This window comes from Hypomesus nipponensis, chromosome 13, assembly GCF_054491055.1.
Source record: "Hypomesus nipponensis isolate SF chromosome 13, ASM5449105v1, whole genome shotgun sequence".
NCBI lineage: Eukaryota > Metazoa > Chordata > Actinopteri > Osmeriformes > Osmeridae > Hypomesus > Hypomesus nipponensis.
Window position 1 is genome coordinate 11,990,001 of NC_140373.1, and position 24,288 is coordinate 12,014,288.

Below are 24,288 nucleotides of genomic sequence, written 5' to 3' on the forward strand. Positions count from 1 at the left end.
CTTCCTCTCCTCAGTCTACTCTCCTCCTCCCCCTCCTCTCCTCTCCTCAGTCTACTCTCCTCCTCGCCCTCTCTCCTCTCCTCAGTCTACTCTCCTCCTCCCCCTCCTCTCCTCAGTCTACTCTCCTTCTCCCCCTCCTCTCCTCTCCTCAGTCTACTCTCCTCCTGCCCCTTCCCTCCTCTCCTCAGTCTACTCTCCCCTTCCTCTCCTCAGTCTACTCTCCTCCTGCCCCTTCCCTCCTCTCCTCAGTCTACTCTCCTCCTGCCCCTTCCCTCCTCTCCTCAGTCTACTCTCCCCTTCCTCTCCTCAGTCTACTCTCCTCCTCCCCCTCCTCTCCTCTCCTCAGTCTACTCTCCTCCTCCCCCTCCTCTCCTCTCCTCTCCTCAGTCTACTCTCCTCCTGCCCCTTCCCTCCTCTCCTCAGTCTACTCTCCCCTTCCTCTCCTCAGTCTACTCTCCTCCTCCCCCTCCTCTCCTCTCCTCAGTCTACTCTCCTCCTGCCCCTTCCCTCCTCTCCTCAGTCTACTCTCCCCTTCCTCTCCTCAGTCTACTCTCCTCCTCCCCCTCCTCTCCTCTCCTCAGTCTACTCTCCTCCTCCCCCTCCTCTCCTCTCCTCAGTCTACTCTCCTCCTGCCCCTTCCCTCCTCTCCTCAGTCTACTCTCCCCTTCCTCTCCTCAGTCTACTCTCCTCCTCCCCCTCCTCTCCTCTCCCCAGTCTACTCTCCTCCTGCCCCTTCCCTCCTCTCCTCAGTCTACTCTCCCCTTCCTCTCCTCAGTCTACTCTCCTCCTCCCCCTCCTCTTCCTCTCCTCAGTCTACTCTCCTCCTCCCCCTCCTCTCGTCTCCTCAGTCTACTCTCCTCCTCCCCCTCCTCTCCTCTCCTCAGTCTACTCTCCTCCTCCCCCTCCTCTCCTCAGTCTACTCTCCTCCTCCCCCTCCTCTCCTCTCCTCAGTCTACTCTCCTCCTGCCCCTTCCCTCCTCTCCTCAGTCTACTCTCCCCTTCCTCTCCTCAGTCTACTCTCCTCCTCCCCCTCCTCTCGTCTCCTCAGTCTACTCTCCTCCTCCCCCTCCTCTCGTCTCCTCAGTCTACTCTCCTCCTCCCCCTTCCCTCCTCTCCTCAGTCTACTCTCCCCTTCCTCTCCTCAGTCTACTCTCCTCCTCCCCCTCCTCTTCCTCTCCTCAGTCTACTATCCTCCTCCCTCCTCTGCTCTGTCATCTCCATCTCTGGCCACGTGTCTCTCCCCTGCTGCGCCAGCTGTCCTCTCCTCCTCATCCCTCTCCCTCTCATCTTCTTCCTCTCCTTCGCACAGTCCTTGCCCGCCCTTCACTACTGATCTCCCCATCCCCTTCATCCACACAGAGGGCGGGTGACTGTTGTTGCTGGCGTGTGTCACTGGCGTGTCGCTGGCATGTTTTGATCGCCGCGTTTCGAAGCCGGAGACGCTGATGGTTCCAGGGACATGGATCCAGGGGGGGGTGACAGAGGAACGTTCCAGAGACGCCCTTGGGGATTGCGGGGCAACAGGACGGGATGTGGCCCTGCTCAAGTTGTAGGGCGGAAACGATGTCGCTCCCCTCCACTTCTCCCCTCCTTTTCCACTCATTTCATTTCCTCTTGCTGGCAGGAAATGAGCTCGGCATGGCCGTCTCTGGCATGTCCTGGTTACTGCCTCCCAACACCGGCCATGGCTCTCAGCAAACAGCTGCCTAACTCATAGGCTATATCAGCTACACAACTCTGTTGGTTATTCATATTCTGCTTAAGAGAGGAGGAGGGGAGGGTAGAGAGAGAGAAAGAGAGAGAGAGAGAGAGAGAGAGAGAGAGAGAGAGAGGAGAGAGAGAGAGAGAGAGAGAGAGGAGAGGAGAGGATAAGAGGGGGAGAGGATAGGGGAGGGGAGAGGAAGGAAATAAATAGACAAGCAGATCAATCTGCCAACCTATCCTTTGTGTGTTCCCTACAGATATGACTGAGGAGCGTCATAAACCCCCTCCTGTCTCTCTCTCTCTCTCTGTCTCTCTCTTCTCCCCTCTGTTGTTCTCTTGCTCTCTCTCTTTCGCTATATCTATATATCCATCTCTCTCTCCGTCTCTGTCAGGCAGACAGAGGCAGGGCTAGAAAGGACAGATGGAAGGCAGGGTGCTGGTGGCACGGGATCTGGTTTGGAGGAGTTTGGGATCTTTTCATCTTCTAAGGTCCTTGAAACAATCAGACTGCCCCTTCACAGATGAGAGCTTCTCCACCTCAGGTCTGACTGTGTCTGGGTTAAAGACATTCCGGCTGCGTGTGTGGGTGTGTGTGTTTCTGTGTTGGAGTGTTCTGTGTGACATTCCTAGTGTGATGTTTTGTGGCATCCTTGTGTATTCGCGATGTGGCAGCATTCTTAAGTGTGAAGGAACACTATTTTGCAGCCCCCTAGTGTATGAGGGATCACTATGTGGCAGTATCCTGGTAAGACATATACATTTGTTTGGTTTCCAGTTATGTTAAGGGGTGTTTGTTTGTTGTGTGATTTGTTTATGATGTGGAGACATGTCTTCAGATGCCACCGTTTGGTACTAACTTCCTGTTCTACTTCCTGTCTGTGCTGTCACGATTGGCCTAAATAGACACACTGTTCCCCCTTCAGCTTCCTTTCTGGAACGCACCGGAACATCTGCCAGTTAGAACAGGCTGTCAACGTTCCTCTGGTACTGTCTCAGGGCCTGTCTGCCTCTCTCTTTACATCTTTCTATACCTCTATCCCTCTCCCTGCCTCTATCCCTGCCTCTGTCCCTGCCTCTGTCCCTGCCTCTTTCTCTTGCTGATACTCTTTCTCTGCCTTTGTCCCTGTATGTACTTGCATGTGTGTGTGTGTGTGTGTGTGTATGTGTGTGTGTGTGCTTGTGGCCATTACTGCAGAGTACAGTAGCTAATTCCTCTCCTTCAGTCATCTCTGTCCACTGCAAGGTCTCTAAATGTCAAAACCAGTCACTGTGAAATTGCAATTAAGAACGTAATAAATATGTGATGAAGAGAGCTAGCCTCCCACACTGCCAGAACACACAGACAGAAAGACAGCCAGCTAATTAAGATTTTATGAACAATTAGTGCCAGTTGTTGTTGTTGCCGGGCAACAAATATATAAATATTGAGCAGAAAACCAGGATGATAATGACCTGACGGAGAAAAGTGGAGAAGCTAGTCGTCCTGTTCCTCCTCCATCGCTCCATTCCTACCTCTCTCCACCCCTTCTTCTCTTCCTCCATCCTGTGTGCCTCCTGGACTCAGGCTGTCTGTCACCACCTTCCTGTTGTCCCCCTCTCAGCCATATCTCTCCTCCCCTCACTCCTTGCCACCCTCCTTCCCTCACTCTTTCCCCTCCTCCTCCATTCCTCCCTCCCCGTCCTTCCCTCCCTCCTTCACAGGCTTCCCTCCATCTTATCCAGCACACACATCACAACACAGTCACACACTCTCTCACACACACACACATACCAGAACTCATTCACACACCCTCACACTCACTCACACACACACACACACACACACACACACACACATCAGAACACAGTCACACACCCTCACACTCACTCTCACACACACACACACACACATACCAGAACTCATTCACACACCCTCACATTCACTCACACACACACACACACACACACACACACACACATCAGAACACAGTCACACACCCTCACACTCACTCACACACACACACACACATCAGAACACACACTCTCACTCCGCCAAGTGTGCGTCTCCAGACAGCTCTCTCCGTGGGAAAGGGCAGCCGGGTCGACCTGCAGATCTGGAGATTCTGGAGAGTTCTCCCTCCATCTGTGATGTGTTACACCTGCCTGGGAGGACAGGAGGAGCCTCACAGCAGCCGGAGGGAGGGAGGGAGGGAGGGAGGGAGGGAGGGAGGGAGGGAGGGAGGGAGGGAGGGAGGGAGGGAGGGAGGGAGGGAGGGAGGGAGGGAGGGGGGAGGGAGGGAGGGAGGGAGGGGGGAGGGAGGGAGGGAGGGGGGAGGGAGGGAGGGGGGAGGGGGGAGGGAGGGAGGGAGGGAGGGAGGGAGGGAGGGAGGGAGGGAGGGAGGGAGGGAGGGAGGGAGGGAGGGAGGGAGGGAGGGAGGGAGGGAGGGAGGGAGGGAGGGAGGGAGGGCAGGGTAATTGATGGAGAGAGGGAGGGAGAGAAAGAGGCGAGAGTGCTGTGAGACCAGACTCAAGAAACAGGATCCTTGACAATTCCAGTATCAATGTGTGACTTGGTGAACAGTGGTCCTCTTAGTGTCCAACATGGAGTCTCATTCACCCACTGGGTCCGGGAGGAGCCCTGCTCACTGTAACGCTGTCATGACAAGCTGCAGCCTCACTCCCTTCTTAACAAAACTGGAACCTCAACCCATGTCTCTCTCCATCCATCTCTCCCTCTCTCCCTTTCTCCATCGCTCCGCCCTCCCTCCACGTCAAGCCCTGGCTTACAAAAGCATAGCGAGGTAAAGAGAGAGACAGAGAGAGGGAAAACGCAAGTAAATGGAGATGTGAGGATTAAAGAGAGAGGTAGAAAGAGACAGGGAGGTAGAGAAAGGAAGGTAGAGAGAGGGAGGTGGAGAGAGAGGGGTAGAAAGAGAGGTTGAGAGAAAGAGAGAGGTAGAGAGAAAGAGAGAGGTTTAGAGAAAGAGAGAGATAGAAAAAGAGAGGTAGAGTGAAAGAGAGAGGTTTAGAGAAAGAGAGAGGTAGACTCTGTAATGGCTGAGACAGACTGGGTTTTAAGCAGACTAATTGTAGTATGGCAGATTCCCTTTTAAACTAGATTAGAAGTAATGAACCACGGACCCAGAGAATATATGTGTGTGTGATGGTGTGTGTGATGGTGTGTGTGATAGTGTGTGTGATAGTGTGTGTGTGTGTGTTTGTATTTGTGTGATGGTGTGTTTGTGTGTGTGTGTGTACATGAAAACAGACAGAACAAAAACTGGACAGAGTCTTCCAATCAAGAGCACAACACCATTTTTGAATTGGCTTTGGAGAGTTATGACATTACCAATTGCTATCGCTCAGTGGTATAGTATTTGCCTGCAGGTCAAGCCATCGCAGGTTCAAACACCCCTGCATGTTGCTTTGGATGAAAGTGTTTGTTAAATGAACATATAATGATGTTATCATTATAAGATGTTCTGGGGAGAAACCCTGAACTGCTGTTCCAGTATTCAGTGAAATTAATTTATCTGAATCTGTTTTTTTAAGTTTACACATCCAAGGAATTTGCTTTGGTAGGTTGGTGCATGCTAGATTATATTGCTATACATACAATTACATGTCACACTATTCAGTATATACAAATGACGGTTGCTATATACACCTGCAATGAATCAATCTTGATACTGGTTCAAACTGGTGCCAAGGCAAATTACCCTAACCACTGCTAACTGCTTGTCTCAATGACCTGATTTAGTAGATTATGAAAATCAATTACTTGTTTTAAAATTGGGCAGCAGTCATACATGTTTAGCGTTGTTCCATTGTATGTACCAACGGGAGATGGAGAGAGAGAGAGAGAGAGAGAGAGAGAGAGAGAGAGAGAGAGTGAGAGACGGCGGGAGGAGGGAAGAGGGAGCGTAAGAATAAGAGAGGCTCGTAATTCCTCCCAATGCGAAACACACCTGTAATTTGGGCGGTGCTGCGAGAGGTGGGGAAGGAGGCAGAGAGGGGGAGGGAGGGAGAGAGAGGGAGACTCGGTGCTGAGTCCCATTGATTGGAACCACAGTAATGAGAGGTGGAATTAAGCCTCCCTCTCAAGTCAGCACAGCCCAGATAGGGAGGCTGGAACAGAGAGAAAGAGCGAGGGCGGGCGAGAAGGAGAGAGACAGAGAGACGGAGGGGATGTGGGGATGGAGAGAACGGCAGGGAGGGAGTTGGGGAGGGAGAGAGCCAGGAAGGCAGGTGACCGAAGGAGGGATTGATTGAATCCCAGTGTGTTATTGAAATATGTACTGTGCGTCTATCTTTCTTTACATTGTAGCTTGAGGTGAATACAGAAGGCGTGCATTTCAGTCACACTTAACAAAATCCTAACTGGTTCCCACCGTGTTGTATCTCCTACCACGGTGTTGTACCGCCTACCAGTATGGTGAGACCGTCTCGCCTCCAGGAAAGATTTTTCCATCCATTTTGTCTGTTTATTTATCTGTTTATTTGCAGGTCACATTTTTATTTCCTGGGCCCTATCAGTACAGATACATGAGTTCTGGAAGGTTCCAGAGAAAATCACACATTACCACGGAGACAAGCCGAGCAGATCTGGTGTCATCACACTAGACGGAGGGAGGGGGGGTAGGAGAGAGAGAGAAAGGGGGGAGGCCGGATGATGGAGAGAGAGAGGGGTTTGGGTGGGAGAGAGAGAAAAAGAGGAAGTGGGGAAGGAGAAAGTTGGCAAAAAAACTGAATAGGAGGAGTAAGTAAGTAAGTAAGTAAGCAAAGGAGGAAGAGAGGTGAGAAAACGAAATGAGGATTGGGACGGAGGGAGGCAGAGAGAGAGAGAGGGGGAGAAATTGACAGAGGGAGTGAGGGCGAGATGCCATATCTCCCTGTTAAAATCAATCTTGTGTTAGACTCTGACTCCGGAATACAGATGAGACCGTTCACACACTCACCAAAGGTACACCTGTTCTTTCTCTCTCCTCAGCCTCAGCCTCTAGTAGCCTCAACCTCTAGTAGCCTCAGCCTCTAGTAGCCTCAGCCTCTAGTAGCCTCAACCTCTAGTAGCCTCAGCCTCTAGTAGCCTCAACCTCTAGTAGCCTCAACCTCTTATAGCCTCAACCTCTAGTAGCCTCAGTGCCTAGTAGCCTCAGTGTTTAGTAGCCTCTAGTAGCCTCTAGTAGCCTCAACTTCATAGTATACTCAGCCTCTAGTAGCCTCTAGTGGCCTCAGCATCTAGTAGCCTCTAGTAGCCTCAGTGTCTAGTAGCCTCAGCCTCCGGTAGCCCCTAGTAGCCTCGGCATTGAGGGACAGACTGATCATGCCTGGTGGGCTTCTTGTTGCTTAAGCTGCATGATTCTTTTCTACAAGGGTCAGTGGTTCAGTAGTATGTGAGCAGGATCTTTCTGAAAATCAATTTCTCTCTTTGTCCCAATCTCTTTTTCTTTCTCTCTCTTTCTCTCTCTCTCTTTCTTACTCTCTTTCTTACGCCCTTATCTGCTATGTCCTTTTCCCTCTTTCTCTTTCTTCCAATCTCCCACCCTCTCACTTTCTCCCGCAAAGACATAATGTTGGTCAAGTCTTTAATCATCTTTACTGCCCACTCCGTAATCTCCTCGGAGACACTAATCCAGCACAATAGAGGCCAGGCCATGGAACAGAGGGAGAGAAGGAGGAGAAAGAGAACGCTTCTTTTCTCTCTCGTGGAAATCCTCCGGTCTGTGTGATTACTTAGGATTTCCGCTCCTTGTGTGGGATGGGATGAGTTGGTTCTGTTTTCGGAGAGAAATGCGACGTTGTGTTATGACTTGTGAAAGTCTCGTGTAATGTGACAGTTCTTCCTCTGCCTCGTCTGGGAGAAGCTGTCCCTCCATAATGACTCACTCCCCTGTGACGACCCCTACTCTTAACCCTGTTTGACTCCAACTCCCATAATCCCTCAGCTCCATGTCACATGCTGTCAGACATAGCATCTGTACACATCTGGGGATGGGGTGGAGGTTGTTTATGTGTGTATGTGTGTGTGTGTGTGTGTGTGTGTGTGTGTGTGTGTGTGTGTGTGTGTGCGCATGTGCAGTGACTGACAGGAACAGCTGGCTGGGGCTTGGTCGGTCAGTACCACCGTGAAGAGAGCCCCTAGAGATACACACACACTCACGTACACACACTCAGACACGTGAACACACACTCATACACACACATACATGTATACACACATGTACACACGCAAGCACGTATACATACACACACACAAATAATGTATAAAGGAACATGCACACACATATGTACACAATCATGTATATTAAAATGGAGGCTGTGTGAGATTGCTGGAGGTGGGGCATGTGTTCACTCTCCAGGTACACTATGGAATCTGGGGCAGCGCCCTGCTCTGCATATAGACACACTCCCTCACTCACATGCCTTCGCACACGCTCACACATAATCACACACGTGTACCCAGGGTTCTCAAGTCCCACGCATTCGCCGTGAGACTTTAGCTCTAGCGCTTTGCAACCATTTCTCACGCTTTCACGCAACGCCTTGTCATTTTCACGCCGAGAAGTAAGGGATAACTTGTCCCGCTATATACAATTAATGGACGAGGCGCAGGCGTACCAAGGGAAGTTTTCTGTTTTTTGAGTTGATAGCTGTCTCGAGTTACACAGAGTTAAATGTCACCTACCAGACAATCAGAAACATCACAAGCACCCCCACCACCCAGTACAAGAGAAGAGGAGGAGGGAAGATTGGAGGAAGAGGAGGGGGACAGAAGAGGAGGGGGAACAGAAGAAGTGAAGGAGGCGAAGAGATTGATAACCATCAGGTGTTTAGGGAGTTAATGGCTGATAATCGACTTGAACGCTGTAAATCACTGAGTCATTACTGATCCTCATTACTGAGATCAATACAGCCTCTGTTTCCTAATCAGGGACTTCTCTTTGTTGGTCCTTCTGTCATAACAGCTCTCCTGAGTCGCCTTAGGAGAAAATCAAGTGTTATCTGTTAGCGCTAAACTAGCACCCTCCATTCTCCAGGCTAGCTGAAATGCTAACTACATCAGTTAGCACTTGCTAGCACACTCCATCCACTCATACAGACCCAGCTTGGCGATAATAACCACCGTTATCATCACTATCAGATAGCCACTGGTAATTACTCCAACACAAATGCCATTTGACCAACCAATTGATTGACCTCAGAGCTCCAGTCAATTGTATTGATCAGTGTTAGTATCTTGCTCGATTACTATTGATCAGAGTTTGCATGGGGGTGATACGCAGACCAAAAATCAGTTTCACCATTAGAAACCATCTTTAGTATTGACTTGATATCCTGAATAAGCTTGTGTTTGTGTGTGCGGGCATGTGTCGTGTTTGTGTGTTGTGTGTGTGTGTTGCGTGTTGCGTGTGTGTGCGTGTCTATGGCTGTGTTGTATTTGTGTGTGCGTGCATGTGTGTCGTTGTCGTTCCTTCGTCCATTTCCTGCCTCTTCCCCTCCCTTCCTCCCCTCTTACCTTCCTCTCTTCCTCCCCTCCTCCTCTCCTCTCCTTGCTCCCTCGATGGGCAGCCCCGTGTTTGATTGGCTGGCTCCCTCACTGAGAGTTGGTCCAGCTCACCTGAGCACTCTGCCTCCCCGGGTTGTGTGTCAGGCCACAGAAGAGGTCATTCTCCTTCTTCTGTTTGATCATAGAAAGTCTCTGCTCACCTGTCTTTTGTTCAGCCTCTCTCTCTCTCTCCCCTTCATTCTCTGTGTAGAATTCCAAGCAGCAGTTTCAGAATTGTACCCAGTAATAATGCTAAAATAAAACCGAAACAAAGAATTGTCTCTAGATTCTAGGAACTTGGAAGGCATTCCGACCCTGGTCAGAGTTCCACCTGTGCACCTGCTCTTGTAGGCAGAGCAGATGCACAGTGGAACAGTGGAGTTGAAACTAAAATCTCCAAACTGGACCATTTCACATCACTTTTAGAAGCGATTGCTGATCACATCCCCAGTTTTTTTCTAAAACACAACACACTGTTAAGACATAGGATTATACCAACGTGTCAAATCAGGTATTCAAATTCTACTAAAAACAACAGAAGCTCAACTTTGACCAGAGGGTCAGAGACTGTCCTTTAGTACCTGGGCCTCTGCTGCCCTCTCAGGGGCAACAGAGGGGGTGTTGTAGCTGTGTTCCCTCCGTACAGAGCCTGGGGCCAGAGAGAGGCCCTTCCCCTTCCTGGAGCCCTTCTGGAACAACGGTCCTCACCACAAAGCAACTAAATAAATCACAGCTTAGAGCCCTGGGGCTGAGTGGCTGTGTGGGCGAGGCCTCCTTTACACGGTTATTTTAAGATACATCAGGATGTTAGACGAGGCACTCTCTCCATCTCTCTGTTTTCTGTTTCTCTCTCTCCATCTGTTTCTTGTCTCGTTTCTTCAATTCATCTCTCTCTCTCTCTCTCTCTCTCTGTCTCTCTCTCTCTCTCTCTCTCTCTCTCTCTCTCTCTCTCTCTCTCTCTCTCTCTCTCTCTCTCTCTCTCTCCATATCTCAACATTTCTCTATTCCTCACTCATGTTTTCGATTTTCTCATGTTTTCTACTGTGTCTCATGTTTTCTAATCTCATGTTTTCTATTGTCTCTCAGCTCAACATTCCCTCATAGGAGGAACAGACCAAACAGTAAAAGGATGTCTTCACTGTGTGCGCTTGTGATTAAATGTTGACAAAGCTCTCTGGATGAAGGCTTGCGTTCGCTAGGCTAAGCCCTAATGAGTTTGCTCTTTCTGACAAGGTGTCGCCTGAATAAGTTATCTGTTTAAATGTCACACTCTCACACACGCTATCTTTGTTGTGGAGAGTAAAACCCTAACTGAATGCTTTTCTTAATGAACAACTTGGCCAGGCCTCTTAATCCAGGGTTACTTTAGGCTTTGTTGTGTTGGTTTGTGTTATGAATTTCAAGTAGGTTTCCCCTCACACTTTAATAACAAGTAGAAAAGGACCCAGTCAAGAAGTCCTTTGCTGGAACAGGTGGAACAGTAGAATTGGAACAAATCATAATACCTGGGTTGTACTGGTGCTGTATAATACCTGGGTAGTACTGGTGCTGTATAATACCTCGGTTTTACTAGTGCTGTATAATACCTGGGTAGTACTGGTGCTGTATAATACCTCGGTTTTACTAGTGCTGTATAATACCTGGGTAGTACTGGTGCTGTATAATACCTGGGTAGTACTGGTGCTGTATAATACCTGGGTAGTACTAGTGCTGTATAATACCTGGCTTGTACTGGTGCTGTATAATACCTGGGTAGTACTGGTGCTGTATAATACCTGGTTAGTACTAATGCTGTATAATACCTGGCTTGTACTGGTGCTGTATAATACCTGGGTAGTACTAGTGCTGTATAATACCTGGTTAGTACTAATGCTGTATAATACCTGGCTTGTACTGGTGCTGTATAATACCTGGGTAGTACTGGTGCTGTATAATACCTGTGGTGTAGCTGCTGCAGCCAGGCAGCGTGCTGGGTCCGTCTCTCCAGCAGATGGGTACATGGCCCCTGCCCCTAGCAGTGATGAGCTGCCAGGCTGCAGCCCCAGCGTCCAGCTCTCCTCTGGAACCCTGGTAACAGTGTCAGAGAACACAACCACTTCCAGAACCCCACAGCGAGCAGTTAGAAGCCTGAGGAGCTCAGCGCTAATTTAATTTCACTGTGACTCTTCCAACCTGCTCCTCCGTCTTTCTTCTCCCCCTCCTCTCATTCTCTTCCCCTCTCCTCTCCTTCCCTTCTCCTGCCCTCCCCTCTCCTTCTCCCCTCACCTCCCCTCTCCTCCTGCTGGGTGATAGGGTGTGTTTAAATGTTCATTTGTTACCTACGGCGGCAGAGTCCTCTGGACTCCTGTGTGCGTGCGCGCGTGTGGGTGTGTGAGTGTGTGTGTGGGAGTGTGTGTATGTGTGAGTGTGTGTGTGAGTGTGTGTGTGAGTGTGAGTGTGTGTGTCATGGGGCAGCAGGAACAGATGGTGGTGGGGTAGGGGGGTACGGAGTGCCAGGTCTTACCGTGCCCCTGTGGCTCTGTCATCTCTCTGTCACTGACGCAGTCTTAATCAGGCCTCACCGCACCTCACCTCACACCTGCAGCCAGTCACTCAGCCAGGATAGTTTCCACACGCACACACACACACCCACACCACACGCACACACACACTCTCTGACAGTGTCATCACAAATGCCACACGAGAAAGACTGGAGCAGACTGGTCTCTCGCTCTTTTGCTCGATTTCTATCTCTTTCTTTTTCTCTCTATCTCTTTCCCACTCTCTCTTTCTCTCTTCCTTCCCTCCCTCCGTCCTGTCTGCCTCTGTGTCAGACTCTACTCCGTAGCGACTCCCCTATGAATTATGGGTAATATGTTTCCGCCAGGCTGGCTGTTCCAGGGGGTCAGGGGTCACGTGTGTGTGCTGTCAGAGTGTTCTCAATCAGGTCCTCCCTCCTCTTCTCCCGTCTTCCCCTAGTTATTCATTCATGAAGAACAGCCTGGCTGGTCACGCAACTTCCCAGGCCTGCTGAACCTGTCAGAGTGACTGAGGGTCATCCTCCACACCTTCCATTCACTAACCATCAGACTGAGTCTGTTAGCATGCTGCTAGCACATTGTAGTGTGTGAAATCTGTTAGCGTGCTGCTAGCACACTGTAATGTGTGGAGAGCCTGTTAGCGTGCTACTAGCACACCGTAGTGTGTAGAGAGTCTGTTAGTGTGCTGCTAGCACATTTTGTGTGTGGAGAGTCTGTTAGTGTGCTGCTAGCAAATTAAGTGTGTGGAATCTGTTAGCGTGCTGCTAGCACACCGTAGGGTGTGGAGAGTCTGTTAGCGTGCTGCTAGCACATTTAGTGTGTGGAGAGTCTGTAAGTGTGCTGCTAGCACATTTAGTGTGTGGAATCTGTTAGCGTGCTGCTAGCACACCGTAGGGTGTGGAGAGTCTGTTAGCATGCCGCTAGCACACCGTAGTGTGTGGAGAGTCTGTTAGCGTGCTGCTAGTATACCGCAGTGTGTGGAGAGCCTGTTAGCATGCTGCTAGCACACCGTAGTGTGTGGAGAGCCTGTTAGCATGCTGCTAGCACACCGTAGTGTGTGGAGAGCCTGTTAGCATGCTGCTAGCACACCGTAGTGTGTGGAGAGCCTGTTAACGTGCTGCTAGCACACAAGCCTGTCGATAGCATCAAATATTTATCCTGTTAGCTGGCATCGATCAAAGCAGCTTTCTTCCTCTGTGGTCCATGGCCTGAGGTAACTGAGACGCAGTCAGAAACATCTTCCTTCCAGAGGGAGGTTCTGCTCAGACTGTCTCTGTGTCTCCTCTGCTCTGGACAGACGCTCTCTCCCCCCTGAAGCTCAGCTCCGGGACGGAGTTAATGAGCGTGCCCCTGTCCAGCGACTGACTGCTAAAATGGGTACCTTGTCTGGTTCACTGGCATCAAGATGGCTGCCTTGTGTAGTCAGCGCACTTTTTGTCCAGTCTGAGTGGGCTGACTCGAACATGTCTGCCTTTTCCCGGATAGCTGACTCTAAAATGGCTACCGAGTCTAGTTAGCTGGGCTATGGGCAAGTAGATATCCAGCGATCAGGAATGGATGTGGACAGAGGAGAGGACAGTGAGTCATAGCAGGGTCTAACACTGGGGAGCCCTATTGGGGAGGGATAGCAGCACTGATAGAGAGAAAGCAGGAGGAGGATCGAGTCAGGAAGAAAGTGGGAAGGGAGAGAGAGAGAGAGAGAGAGAGAGAGAGAGAGAGAGAGAGAGAGAGAGAGAGAGAGAGAGAGAGAGCATGAGGAGCATAGAGAGAGTAGGTAGGGTGGGCAGAGGGGAAGAGGTAGCCTGGCTGCCAGCCCAACGTAGCCCTGCCCACAAAAAAATGTGGTCGGGAAGTTGGGTCTGGGGAAGCTCTGTTGGCGAAAAACTATGTTCGAACAGGAGCAGTTCGGACCAATGAAATTGTCAGGGCGGGCTTTATACGATGATGGACAGATGATCAACTGTAACGTAATCAACCATGTCACCAAAGAGCGCTTGGGTTGAATTTGTTTTCAACAAACAACATATTACGTTGCTCTGATTGGTTGTAGGTCTATCCAAGTTAGTGGAGAGTTATCCATTGGGCTGTGCCTCACAACGTCGGGCTAGGGAAGAGGGGGAGTGGGAGGAAAAGAAAGAGTGCAGAGAGGATAGAGGCAGAGAGAGATTGTTAGACTGAATGAGACACAGAAAGAGATAGGGAGAGCGCGTTCTTTCTCATCTGAAGTAGATGTGTGTCATCCCCTTTGAGATGAGCACCTATTCAGTGTTGTTATGGAGGCCTCCAGCTGTGAATACTGCTAATGCACCAGAAGGCTGTTCCCAGGAAGTGTACTCATGCTGTCTTCTTCTTCATTGTGAGGGAAACGCGTCAGTGAAGCTCCACCTAGAGCATGACAATGGAAGTGCAAATCTAGACCCTCAACCAGACTCCATGGACCTTCCCACACAGTGCTCTGTCTCTCTCACTCTCTCTCTCTCTCTCTCTCTCTCTCTCTCTCTCTCTCTCTCTCTCTCTCTCTCTCTCTCTCTCTCTCTCTTCTCTATACATCTCTGTCACTCTTTCTTTCTCCCTCTCAATCTCCATCTTTCTCAATTCAATTTCAATTCAATGGGCTTTATTGGCGTGAAAAAATTTAAGTTGATATTGCCAAAGCAACGGTTGAATAACTGAAATATTTCTTATATATATATATATACATCACAGCCTTATACATACTTAGACTTATACACACAGATACACACACATAATATTAACATACATTTATATAAATAAAACATATTCATACCACTTTACAGAAGTAAGTTCTCTCTCTAACGCTCCCTCTCCTCTCTCTCCCTTCTCTCTCGCTCTCTTTTCATACATCTTTTCATTTCTCTCTTTTTGTCTCTGAGTACCCATGTATACGATGTGTCACAGATGGTGCGTTTGTAATTAATTAATATCAATAGAGTTTATTAGTCGACCATGGCACCTGGTATGCAGGTCGGGTTAATGATAATGTTACTGTTTAGCACTCAGATAAACTTGGAGTCATTAGGTACAGCAACTAAACATGTCTCGTTCAACAGTCTTCTATGGAGGGTTTTGGCAATGAGCCACCTAGGGTAACCAGTTGAGGTAGATTTAGTAAATATGTTAGTACATAGTGAATTCAGTCACCCATATTCTACACAGAGATGAGGGCTGAGTCATACTGATCAATGTGTTTACTCGTCAGTTCTAAGGTTCAGACAGGAGGACTCAGTATTGTTGTTTATTCCACACATTACAATACATTATTGTAATATTTGATTTGGCATATGGTTGTGCTCGCAGCGGCTCCCTGCCGCACCCAACTGAGACACCGTCTCCTGAGACACCGTCTCGACATCTGGGCTGTGTCGCTCCAGCAATGCTGTGCCTTGACGCGTGATGACGATTTCCTAGTGACGCGCTAGGTCTCGCGTCCCCTGCATGAACCAGCTCCGCCTGATTTTCATTCCCTGCTCACACACTGTAGCAATCTAATGTAGGAGCCGGCACGCTATTAGTAAATCCCCCTTCTTCTCTGCTGGCAGCCATCTTGTTTTTACGACCTGTTTATGCTGCCGGGGCTGTTAGCAGTGATGAGGTATCACCCTGCAATCAGCATTACCTGGTCCAGGAGACTCCAGTGCTTTGCAGAGGCATCGCAGAGCAAATTAAAACCATGTTATTGAACAAAAAAACGTTTGATGTTGTTTTTGCGGGCCGGGGAGGGGAGGTGTTGTTGTGGAACGGATAGCATCGGGTTTTCCCTACTTGCTCTTGAGCTTTCTGACAGCTTAAGCTGAGGATCGTTTGAACGTGCTCTACTGAAGTGGAAGAAGATTCACTTGATTTTGTTGCCTTCTTCAGTCTCTTCCTCTCTTTGTCTCCTTCTCTGCCTCACTCTCTTGCTCTCTCTTCCTCGTTCTTGCTCTCTCTTCCTCGCTCCTCTCTCGTTCTGTTTCTGGCTTTCTTTCTCCCTCTCTATCTTCCTTTCTCTTTGACTTCCCCCTCTCTCTGTCTCTGTTTGTGTCTCTCTCTCTCTTGCCATCCTTCCTTCCTCCCAGTGTTCTGACCACTCCTGCAGGCTCTGTGTGATCAGAGATCAAACACACACACACACACACACACACCCACGCAGACGCACACACAGCCCACCCGCACACACAAAGGAACACCTGTACCTACAGGCTTTGCTATGTTCATGTGGTACACTGTGTTCCAGAGTCCCCCAGTTCTGCGGAGTTCTCCAGGAAGACTTCCTGTGAGAAATCCAATCAAATGTCAAACACAGAAAACATGGAACACGTCTGGTAGGGTTTCTACCACCGTGGTCCACGATTTGTTGTCTTTCAGCGTGTCAGGAGAGAAGGACTCAAACTGTCTGTGTGTGTGCGTGTGTCTGTTCGGTTGCACTGTGTTTGTGTGTGTGTGTGTGTTTTTGTGGCAGCATGACAACCGAAAGCAAAGCCCAATCAGCACGTCTCCACTTGAACGCCGAGCGCAAACAACAACTCTGGTCCCCATGGCCATTAGATTTGTGTTCGGAGCAGGGCTGCACATCATACACACAATAGTTAAGAGATTAAAGCAGCGAGGAATCGACACTTTGTGCCTGGAAGCATTCAAATGAATCTTTGAGCAGAGTTATTTCTGTTAATGGTGTTGCTTGCGATACCTACACTTTACACTGACACACTCTACGGTGAGAAACACATACACTCTACCTCCCTCTCGCCATCTTTCTCTCCGCCTCCTTCCTCTCAAAGTCAGGAGAGACATGAGTATACTGCAGGTGTCACGGATCTCTCTCTCTGTCTCTCTCCAGTAAACACCATTACCTCCGCCGGTCTCACCACACTCCACTACCCTCGCGTCTCACCCAGTCACCCCCCATTTACCCTGCCTCGTCCAATCAACCGTGAGCACACACACAGCCCGGAACACCATGCCATTCCCTACCCACAATCCTCAGCAGTGAGGGAGGCCAGGGAAAGACCTTTGTGGTCAAGGCGTTGTTCATAGCTATCATCTGGGAACGTGGGAAACAGCATCCATGTCGTATATCATAATCTTGGGTTAATTTAACAGACACTTTTTGCCAAAATAACATACTGAACTGAGAGGAATTGAACCTGTGAGCTAATATCCTCCTATATGAAGATATATATGATAATGCTGGCTGTCTAGTAGTTCAGTATTTTTGTTAATTATCATACAGAACTTATTGTAAACGTAAGATTATACTCCCACACTAATGACAGTGCTGATTCATGAAATTAGTTGATTTTGAAGGAGTGTGAAATTTCCACCAAACCGTGAAATGTAAATAACACCAACTCAACAACTGCTGTAAATAAAACCAATGGTGTTTAAGAAACACATATGGGAAAGTTAATTCAAAAGTGCAATGTATTCAAACCTGTGATGTGGACTTGTGAGTTCTGGTCTTGTACTACTCTGCAGGTGGTCCCGTAAGTGTTAGAAAGCTCACAACAAACCGTCCAGCTGTCCACTCTTCCTCCACCTTCCTCTTCCACTTCTTCCTCCTCTTCTCCACTTCCTCCTCAACTTCCTCTTCCTCTTCCTTCTCCACTGCCTACTCCACTTCCCCCTCTTCCTCCTCCACTTCCTACTCCACTTTCTCCTCCACTTCTTCCTCCTCTCCCTCCTCCACTGCTTCCTCCACTTCCTTCCCCACTTCCTCCTCCACAGCCTCCTCTTCCACTTCTTCTTCCTCCTCTTCCTCCTCCTTCTCTAAGTCCCTGCTAGCAACTCTCCATCTCTGTCTTTTCTCTCTTCTTTTTCTCTCTCTCTCTCTCTCTCTCTCTCTCTCTCTCTCTCTCTCTCTCTCTCTCTCTCTCTCTCCCTCTCGATCGCTCCTCTTTCCTACCACTATCCTCTTTCAGATCACTGATGCTTCAGTTGTACTGTAATGCTGTGAATGTACCATATGTGGTAAACACGTCTTTACCACAGTCTTGGTCTTGCGAAATTTGAAGGGAAAATAATTTTGAAGTTAAGTGGAAAACTTGAGAGGAGAGGGAGGGAGGGAGGGAGGGAGGGAGGGAGGGAGGGAGGGAGGGAGGGAGGGAGGGAGGGAGGGAGGGAGGGAGGGAGGGAGGGAGGGAGGGAGGGAGGGAGGGAGGGAGGGAGGGAGGGAGGGAGGGAGGGAGCATGAGAAGAGGAGAGACGGAGGGGGGAGAAAAAATACAGAGAGAAAAAGAGAACGAGCAAGATAAGAGCTGTGGATGCTCTGGTGAAGCAGTGTGTGGAATATCAATGGTTCACTTTGAAACGGCTGCTGAATATAAATAAATAAAGAGATGTACTGATAGAGATCGTTATTCACCGCTCGCACGCTGAACGCATTTCCCTCCTTTAAAAGCACACAGCCAATCGATGGAGAGCTGATTCACATTGTCTATGTCTCTGAAGACACACTCCTGTGTCTTTACCCATCCTCTCTCTCTCTCTCTCTATTTTGTGGCTGAAGTGTTGTAGCTGATAAGATTGTTTCTCCTGATCGGAGGTTCTGGTTCCTAATCCAGCGCCGGTCTGGGTGTATGTTGCAGAGTGAGTGGTGGGGTTTCCTCTGACAGGGGTACGGGTGAGTTAACGAGGCAGAGGATGCAGGAGAGGGATCGGGTGAGGGGGCCCAGAGTGGAGGAGAGGGGTGAGGGGCCCAGAGTGGAGGAGAGGGGTGAGGGGGCCCAGAGTGGAGGAGAGGGGTGAGGGGGCCCAGAGTGGAGGAGAGGGGTGAGGGGGCCCAGAGTGGAGGAGAGGGGTGAGGGGGCCCAGAGTGGAGGAGAGGGGTGAGGGGGCCCAGAGTGGAGGAGAGGGGTGAGGGGGCCCAGAGTGGAGGAGAGGGGTTAGGGGGCCCAGAGTGGAGGAGAGGGGTGAGGGGGCCCAGAGTGGAGGAGAGGGGTGAGGGGGCCCAGAGTGGAGGAGAGGGGTTAGGGGGCCCAGAGTGGAGGAGAGGGGTTAGGGGGCCCAGAGTGGAGGAGAGGGGTGAGGGGCCCAGAGTGGAGGAGAGGATGAGGGGGGCCCAGACTGGAGGTGTGCTGCTGCTGCTATTGCTGGGTCAGTACCAGACACCAGATGGTTGTTGGGTCAACTCCCAAGCTTCAACCTGAAAGAGTTGGATTCTGATGTTCATATCATGATGTCGTCCACTTCTGCGGGGCCCGACAGCGGTGTGTGTGACAAGGGTTGAGTCATTGAAGGGATGGGGGGGCTGCGGAGGGAGGGTGGGGGGAAGGGGGGGGTGTAGGAGATAAGGAAAGAAGTGAGTGGAAGTACATAACAAGTTGCTGTAGAGAGTATTGATCTTGTGGCATCTGAAATGAAGATCTTTCAAAGCAGAGTCTGACTGTCACAGGAATCATGTAAACTGCGTGTTCACTGGTGGGGCAATAGGCGCAAAAATAATAAAATGTCAAATGTGATAACAACCTTATACCCAACGCTGATCTTACTCCTCCCCTTCCTGTCTTCTCCAGTCTAACCCCTCCTCTTCCTGTTCCCTACCAACAGCATTGATCTAACCCCTCCTCTTCCTGTCCTCCTCCAGGTGGGCGGGACCATGTACAACACTGGCCGCCACGTCTCTCTGCGATTGGACAAGGAGCACCTGGTGAACATCTCGGGCGGACCATTGACGTACAGCCACCGTCTGGAGGAGGTGCGGCTTCATTTCGGCAGCGAGGACGGCCAGGGCTCGGAGCACCTGCTCAACGGACAGGCCTTCTCTGGAGAGGTGAGACAGGGGGTGTAAGAAAGGCCTTCTCTGGAGAGGTGAGACAGGGGGGGTGAAAGACAGGCCTTCTCTGGACAGGTGAGACAGGGGGGGTGTAAGAAAGGCCTTCTCTGGAGAGGTGAGACAGGGGGGGTGTAAGAAAGGCCTTCTCTGGAGAGGTGAGACAGGGGGGGTGTAAGAAAGGCCTTCTTTGGAGAGGTTAGACAGGGGGGTGTAAGAAAGGCCTTTTCTGGAGAGGTGAGACAGGGGGGGTGTAAGAAAGGCCTTTTCTGGAGAGGTGAGACAGGGGGTGTAAGACAGGCCGTCTCTGGAGAGGTGAGACAGGGGGGGTGTAAGACAGGCCTTCTCTGGAGAGGTGAGACAAGGGGGGTGTAAGAAAGGCCTTCTCTGGAGAGGTGAGACATGGGGGGTGAAAGACAGGCCTTTTCTGGAGAGGTGAGACAGGGGGGGGTGAAAGACAGACCTTCTCTGGAGAAGTGAGACAGGGGATGTAAGACAGGCTTTCTCTGGAGAGGTGAGACGGGTCAGTGAAAGACACGCCTTCTCTGGAGAAGTGAGACAGGTCGGTGAAAGACAAGCCTTCTCTGGAGAAGTGATGCAGGGGGGTGTAAGACAGGCCTTCTCTCTTTAGCTTAAGCTGTACTTTTATTAACCAGTGAGCCACAGAGGCCCTTGCAGATCCTTTTATACAAAGAGCCATACAGGATGGATTTGAACCAGCAACCCCTTGATCTTCACTCACATGCTTCACCAATGGGCTACACCCACACATTCTCTCATTACCAGTTACCAGTCAGTTCGACGTCATGGCCCCTGAGCAGAGAAGATATGAATCGGTGTGCTAACACCAGAGTGAGGAGAGGAACCTAGTCTTTATCCATCCTGCTTTTGATCATTTAACACAGTCAGTGAGTCTCTCCAGCCCCCTCGCCACCCAAATGTAAGAACAACCTGTTTGTGAGCTAACAGAATAATTGCGTTCCTGACAGGGAAACGCACTGTAATTAATGAGAATCATTTAGCCCTCCCTGCAGCAGAGACCTGATGGTTCTCTGGAAGGTAATAAAACAAGTGTTTGTTATGATCCAATCCAACGGAGGGGAGGAGAGGGGAGGAGAGGGGAGGGAGGGGAGGTGGAGGGGAGGACAGGGGTAGGGAGGGGAGGTGGAGGGGAGGACAGGGGTAGGGAGGGGAGGTGGAGGGGAGGACAGGCGTAGGGAGGGGAGGAGAGGGGAGGACAGGGGTGGTGGATGGGAGGACGGGTAGGGAGGGGAGGTGGAGGGAGGTGTGAATGCGAACTCGCCTGCTCTTTGTTGTCATCGGGGTCGGGCGGCTGGCGTGAGCTTGATTGTCGGGTCGCCGCGGGTGACGAGGTTGTTCTCTGGCATGCAGACGCTCAAATCCAGGAGGAGGGGTGGGAAAGGAGGAGCTAGGGGGAGGGGGAGGGGGAGGGGGGGAGTAATCGGAGGAGGAGGGAGACAAGGAGGAGGAGGGTTACAGGGGAGGGCAGATGATGGAGATGGGGAGGGAGGAGGAGGGAGAGGTGCAGGGGGGGGTGGGGGGGGGCGGTGAGGGTGACAGCACAACTTTCTGACAGGCAATGTTCTCTGAGGCCTGGAGAGCAGGAGGCAGAGGGGGAGATGAGGGCAGCACCACTCCCAGGTCTGTGGAGGTCTGATCACCCAGGAGCAGGCCTGAGCCCCTGCATGTCTGATACCTGGACGAGGCTGAGGCCGGGGGGAGGCTGGAGGCTGGGTGAGGCTGGGGGCAGGGTGAGGCAGGGCTGGGATGGGGATGGGTGAGGCTCAGCTACTCGGACTGATGGGGTGGAGGGAGGGGTGGAGGAAGAGGAGGAGGGGGGGAGGGGGAGGAGGAAGAGGCACAGCCAGAGCCACATATCCCAGAATCCTCGCTCACTGCAAACAACCACAGCCCCCCCCCCCAAAAAAAAATACAGCTACAATTACGAGGACAGAGGCAACCTCGTCTATCCGCCTACTCCTCCTCCCTCATCCATCCATCCACTCAGCCACCCTCTTTGAAAGATTTTCAAAACCACCAAGGTTCACTAAAATCATTCAAAATGGAAATGGGCTGACGGCGGAAGGGAAGGGAGGGCGCCTGTGCATGTCCTTGAAATGAGAACTAAGTGATACATATTAAAAAGTTAAAAAACCAAAACATCCCTCTACGCCAACCTGGAGACGGAAGCTGCTTCGCTGCCTGCTTAGAGAGAGAGAGAGAGAGAGAGAGAGAGAGAGAGAGAGAGAGAGAGAGAGCACTGTGTGGAGAAGAAAGGGAGAACTTGGAAGGGGCAAGCGCCAGAAAGAGAGAGGTGAGACAAAGAGAGAGACAAGGAGAGAAAGGAATGAACAGTAAAAGAGAGAAAGAGAGGAGAGAGAGAGTGGAGAAGAAGGCAGATGAAAGAGCAGGGAGCGAGGTATCCCCATCAAACCGCCAACCACTTAAAACCCCTTTATCTCTCTTTCTTCTGCTGTCTTCTTCTGTCTTCTTCCCCGTATCTCTCTGTTCCTTTCTTCTCAGGGGGCCTGGGAGAGGCTGACTACACCATGTGAAACCACGACAACATCCCTTATAATAAGAACGATAATAATAATCATCCGTTTCTGCTTCAGTCGCCTCGAGCCTATGCACAGGCATATCTGAAAATGAAACACCTAGGACTTAATATGTGTTAAGAAGATATCCCAGGTATTATTTCCCTTGCTCTGTCATACGGCTGGCACTCTGAGAGATTTGTTCTTCAGCGCTCTGCCAGGTGTGGTACCAGATTATCTCGATCCTGTCTGATAGGCCCGCATCGAGTCTGCGTGTGCAGAAATGGATCAAAACGTACTTTTGTTCCTATCAAGTCACCCAAGTACATATTCGACTGTTTGACGTCGGCTGAGGGGGGCAGTAGCTGAACTTGTTTCCGCGTTCTACGAGAGAGAATGAGAACAGGCTTAGCGGCGGAAAGGACTTTTCGAAAGGCCTGTCGATTGAAAAGGGTGTGCCAGACTGACTCTGTGATGTGTCTAATCGTCTAAACAAAGTTTGTTTAAACAAAGTGTTTCTGTGATCTGCGTAATAGTCCTACAAACACTAACAGTTTCTGATTTGATTTCACTTTTTTAGCCCTGAGCTTTGTACCTCTTATTTAGTTGTTGTTGTTGTTGTTGCTGCTGCACCTAATTATCATCGCTCACAAAACAACACAGTGTAACTCGCAGTGAAGGTAGCGACGCTGCAAATCTCCTCATTAAAACTACATTCAGCATTCGGAGGAATAGAGGAGATCACCCGGAGTTAATGTGTGAAGCAACCTGAATGAAGAAACTCCAATATGTGATTGTGCGTGCGTGTGTGTGTGTGTGTGGGGGGGGGGGGGGGTGAGTGTGTGTGTGTGAGAAAGTTATTGATTAGAAAACCCAAAGCTGCAGTAGTGTTTGTCTCTGTTGCAGAGTATGAGAGGGGTCGTCCATCTATTGGACCCCAGGACCCTAGGGTACTAACCTTAACCCAGAGTTTAACCACAGATATCTGCTGTTGGACTGACTCAACCTGCAGTTTAACCACATATATCTGCTGTTAACTATGGTTCTACCTGGAGTTTAACCACAGATATCTGCTGTTAGACTGTGGTTCTACCTGGAGTTTAACCACAGATATTGCCTGTTAGAATATGGTTCTACCTGGAGTTTAACCACAGATATCTGCTGTTGGACTGGTTCTCACTGGAGTTTGTTTGATGTGGTGAGTGTGTGAGAGGCAAAGAGATTATTGGGATTATAACAAATTGGTGTTGGTTTGAGGAGGAGAGCAACAGGAAGGTAAAGGGAAGAAGGAGAAAGAGGGGTGAGAGCCGGTGGAGAGAGGATACAATGAGAGGAGAGAGAGAACCGAAGAAGAGATAGAGGGGGACCGACAAGAGGAGGAGAAAAAAGAGGAGGGGAGACAGTTCCATTCCACTAGCTTCCACTCAGCCTGTTAGCAGTGTCCATCTCTCTTCCTGCATCGACTTCCTGTCTTCATATTTTCCTGGGCCTCCCAGTCTGGCCGTCACGCCATAAAGAGGCTGTCAGGTCTCCTAGAGAAACCCCTCTGACTGGACACACACACAGACACAAGTTCACACACACACACACAACCATCACACACACACACACATACACACACACACACACACACATACTGTAGACACAAGCACACACACACTCACACGCAGTCTCAAAACCACATTCACACATGCACAGACACACACACACACACATCCTCACACACTCATGGTCATAGACACACACGCTCACACACACACACACACAGACATACACACACACACGCTCACACACCCCCACACACACACACACAGACAACAGCCTCTCTGTGTCTCAGTCTGCTTCTATGCCTCACCATGTTGCTGCCTCTATATCTGTCTGACTAACAGCTGTTGGCTATTGGGCCTGTATCTGAGAGTGTATATGTGTCTTGAGAGAGTGTGTGGAAATGAGAGTGTGTCTGGAGTCACGGTCGCTATTTTGCTCCGTCATCCTTCAACTCTCTCTCTTTCTCTCCCGGCCTGTCTCGCTCTCATTTCCTCTCCGTTTTCTCCTCCTCACTCATCCCTCTTGTCTGCAGCATCCTGTTCTCCCTGCTCTGCACCCCCACACCCTCTCCTCCACCCCCCACCCCCCCCCCCCCATCTTCTCCAGCCCCCCATACCCACACACCCCCTCCTCACCCACCTCCCGCACCAACTTCCCCCAGTTTAC

At 50.3% G+C, this 24,288-nt stretch overlaps 1 protein-coding gene across 1 annotated transcript in view; it reads left to right on the top strand.

Moving 5' to 3' along the window:
• Positions 1–24,288, top strand: part of ca10a (carbonic anhydrase 10 (inactive)a) — a 109,680-nt gene that overhangs the window by 76,936 nt on the left and 8,456 nt on the right. The window contains exon 4 of the mRNA XM_084670594.1: positions 19,331–19,516. Within this exon, the coding sequence (XP_084526720.1) occupies positions 19,331–19,516 (186 nt within the window). The remainder of the gene's footprint in view (positions 1–19,330; positions 19,517–24,288) is intronic.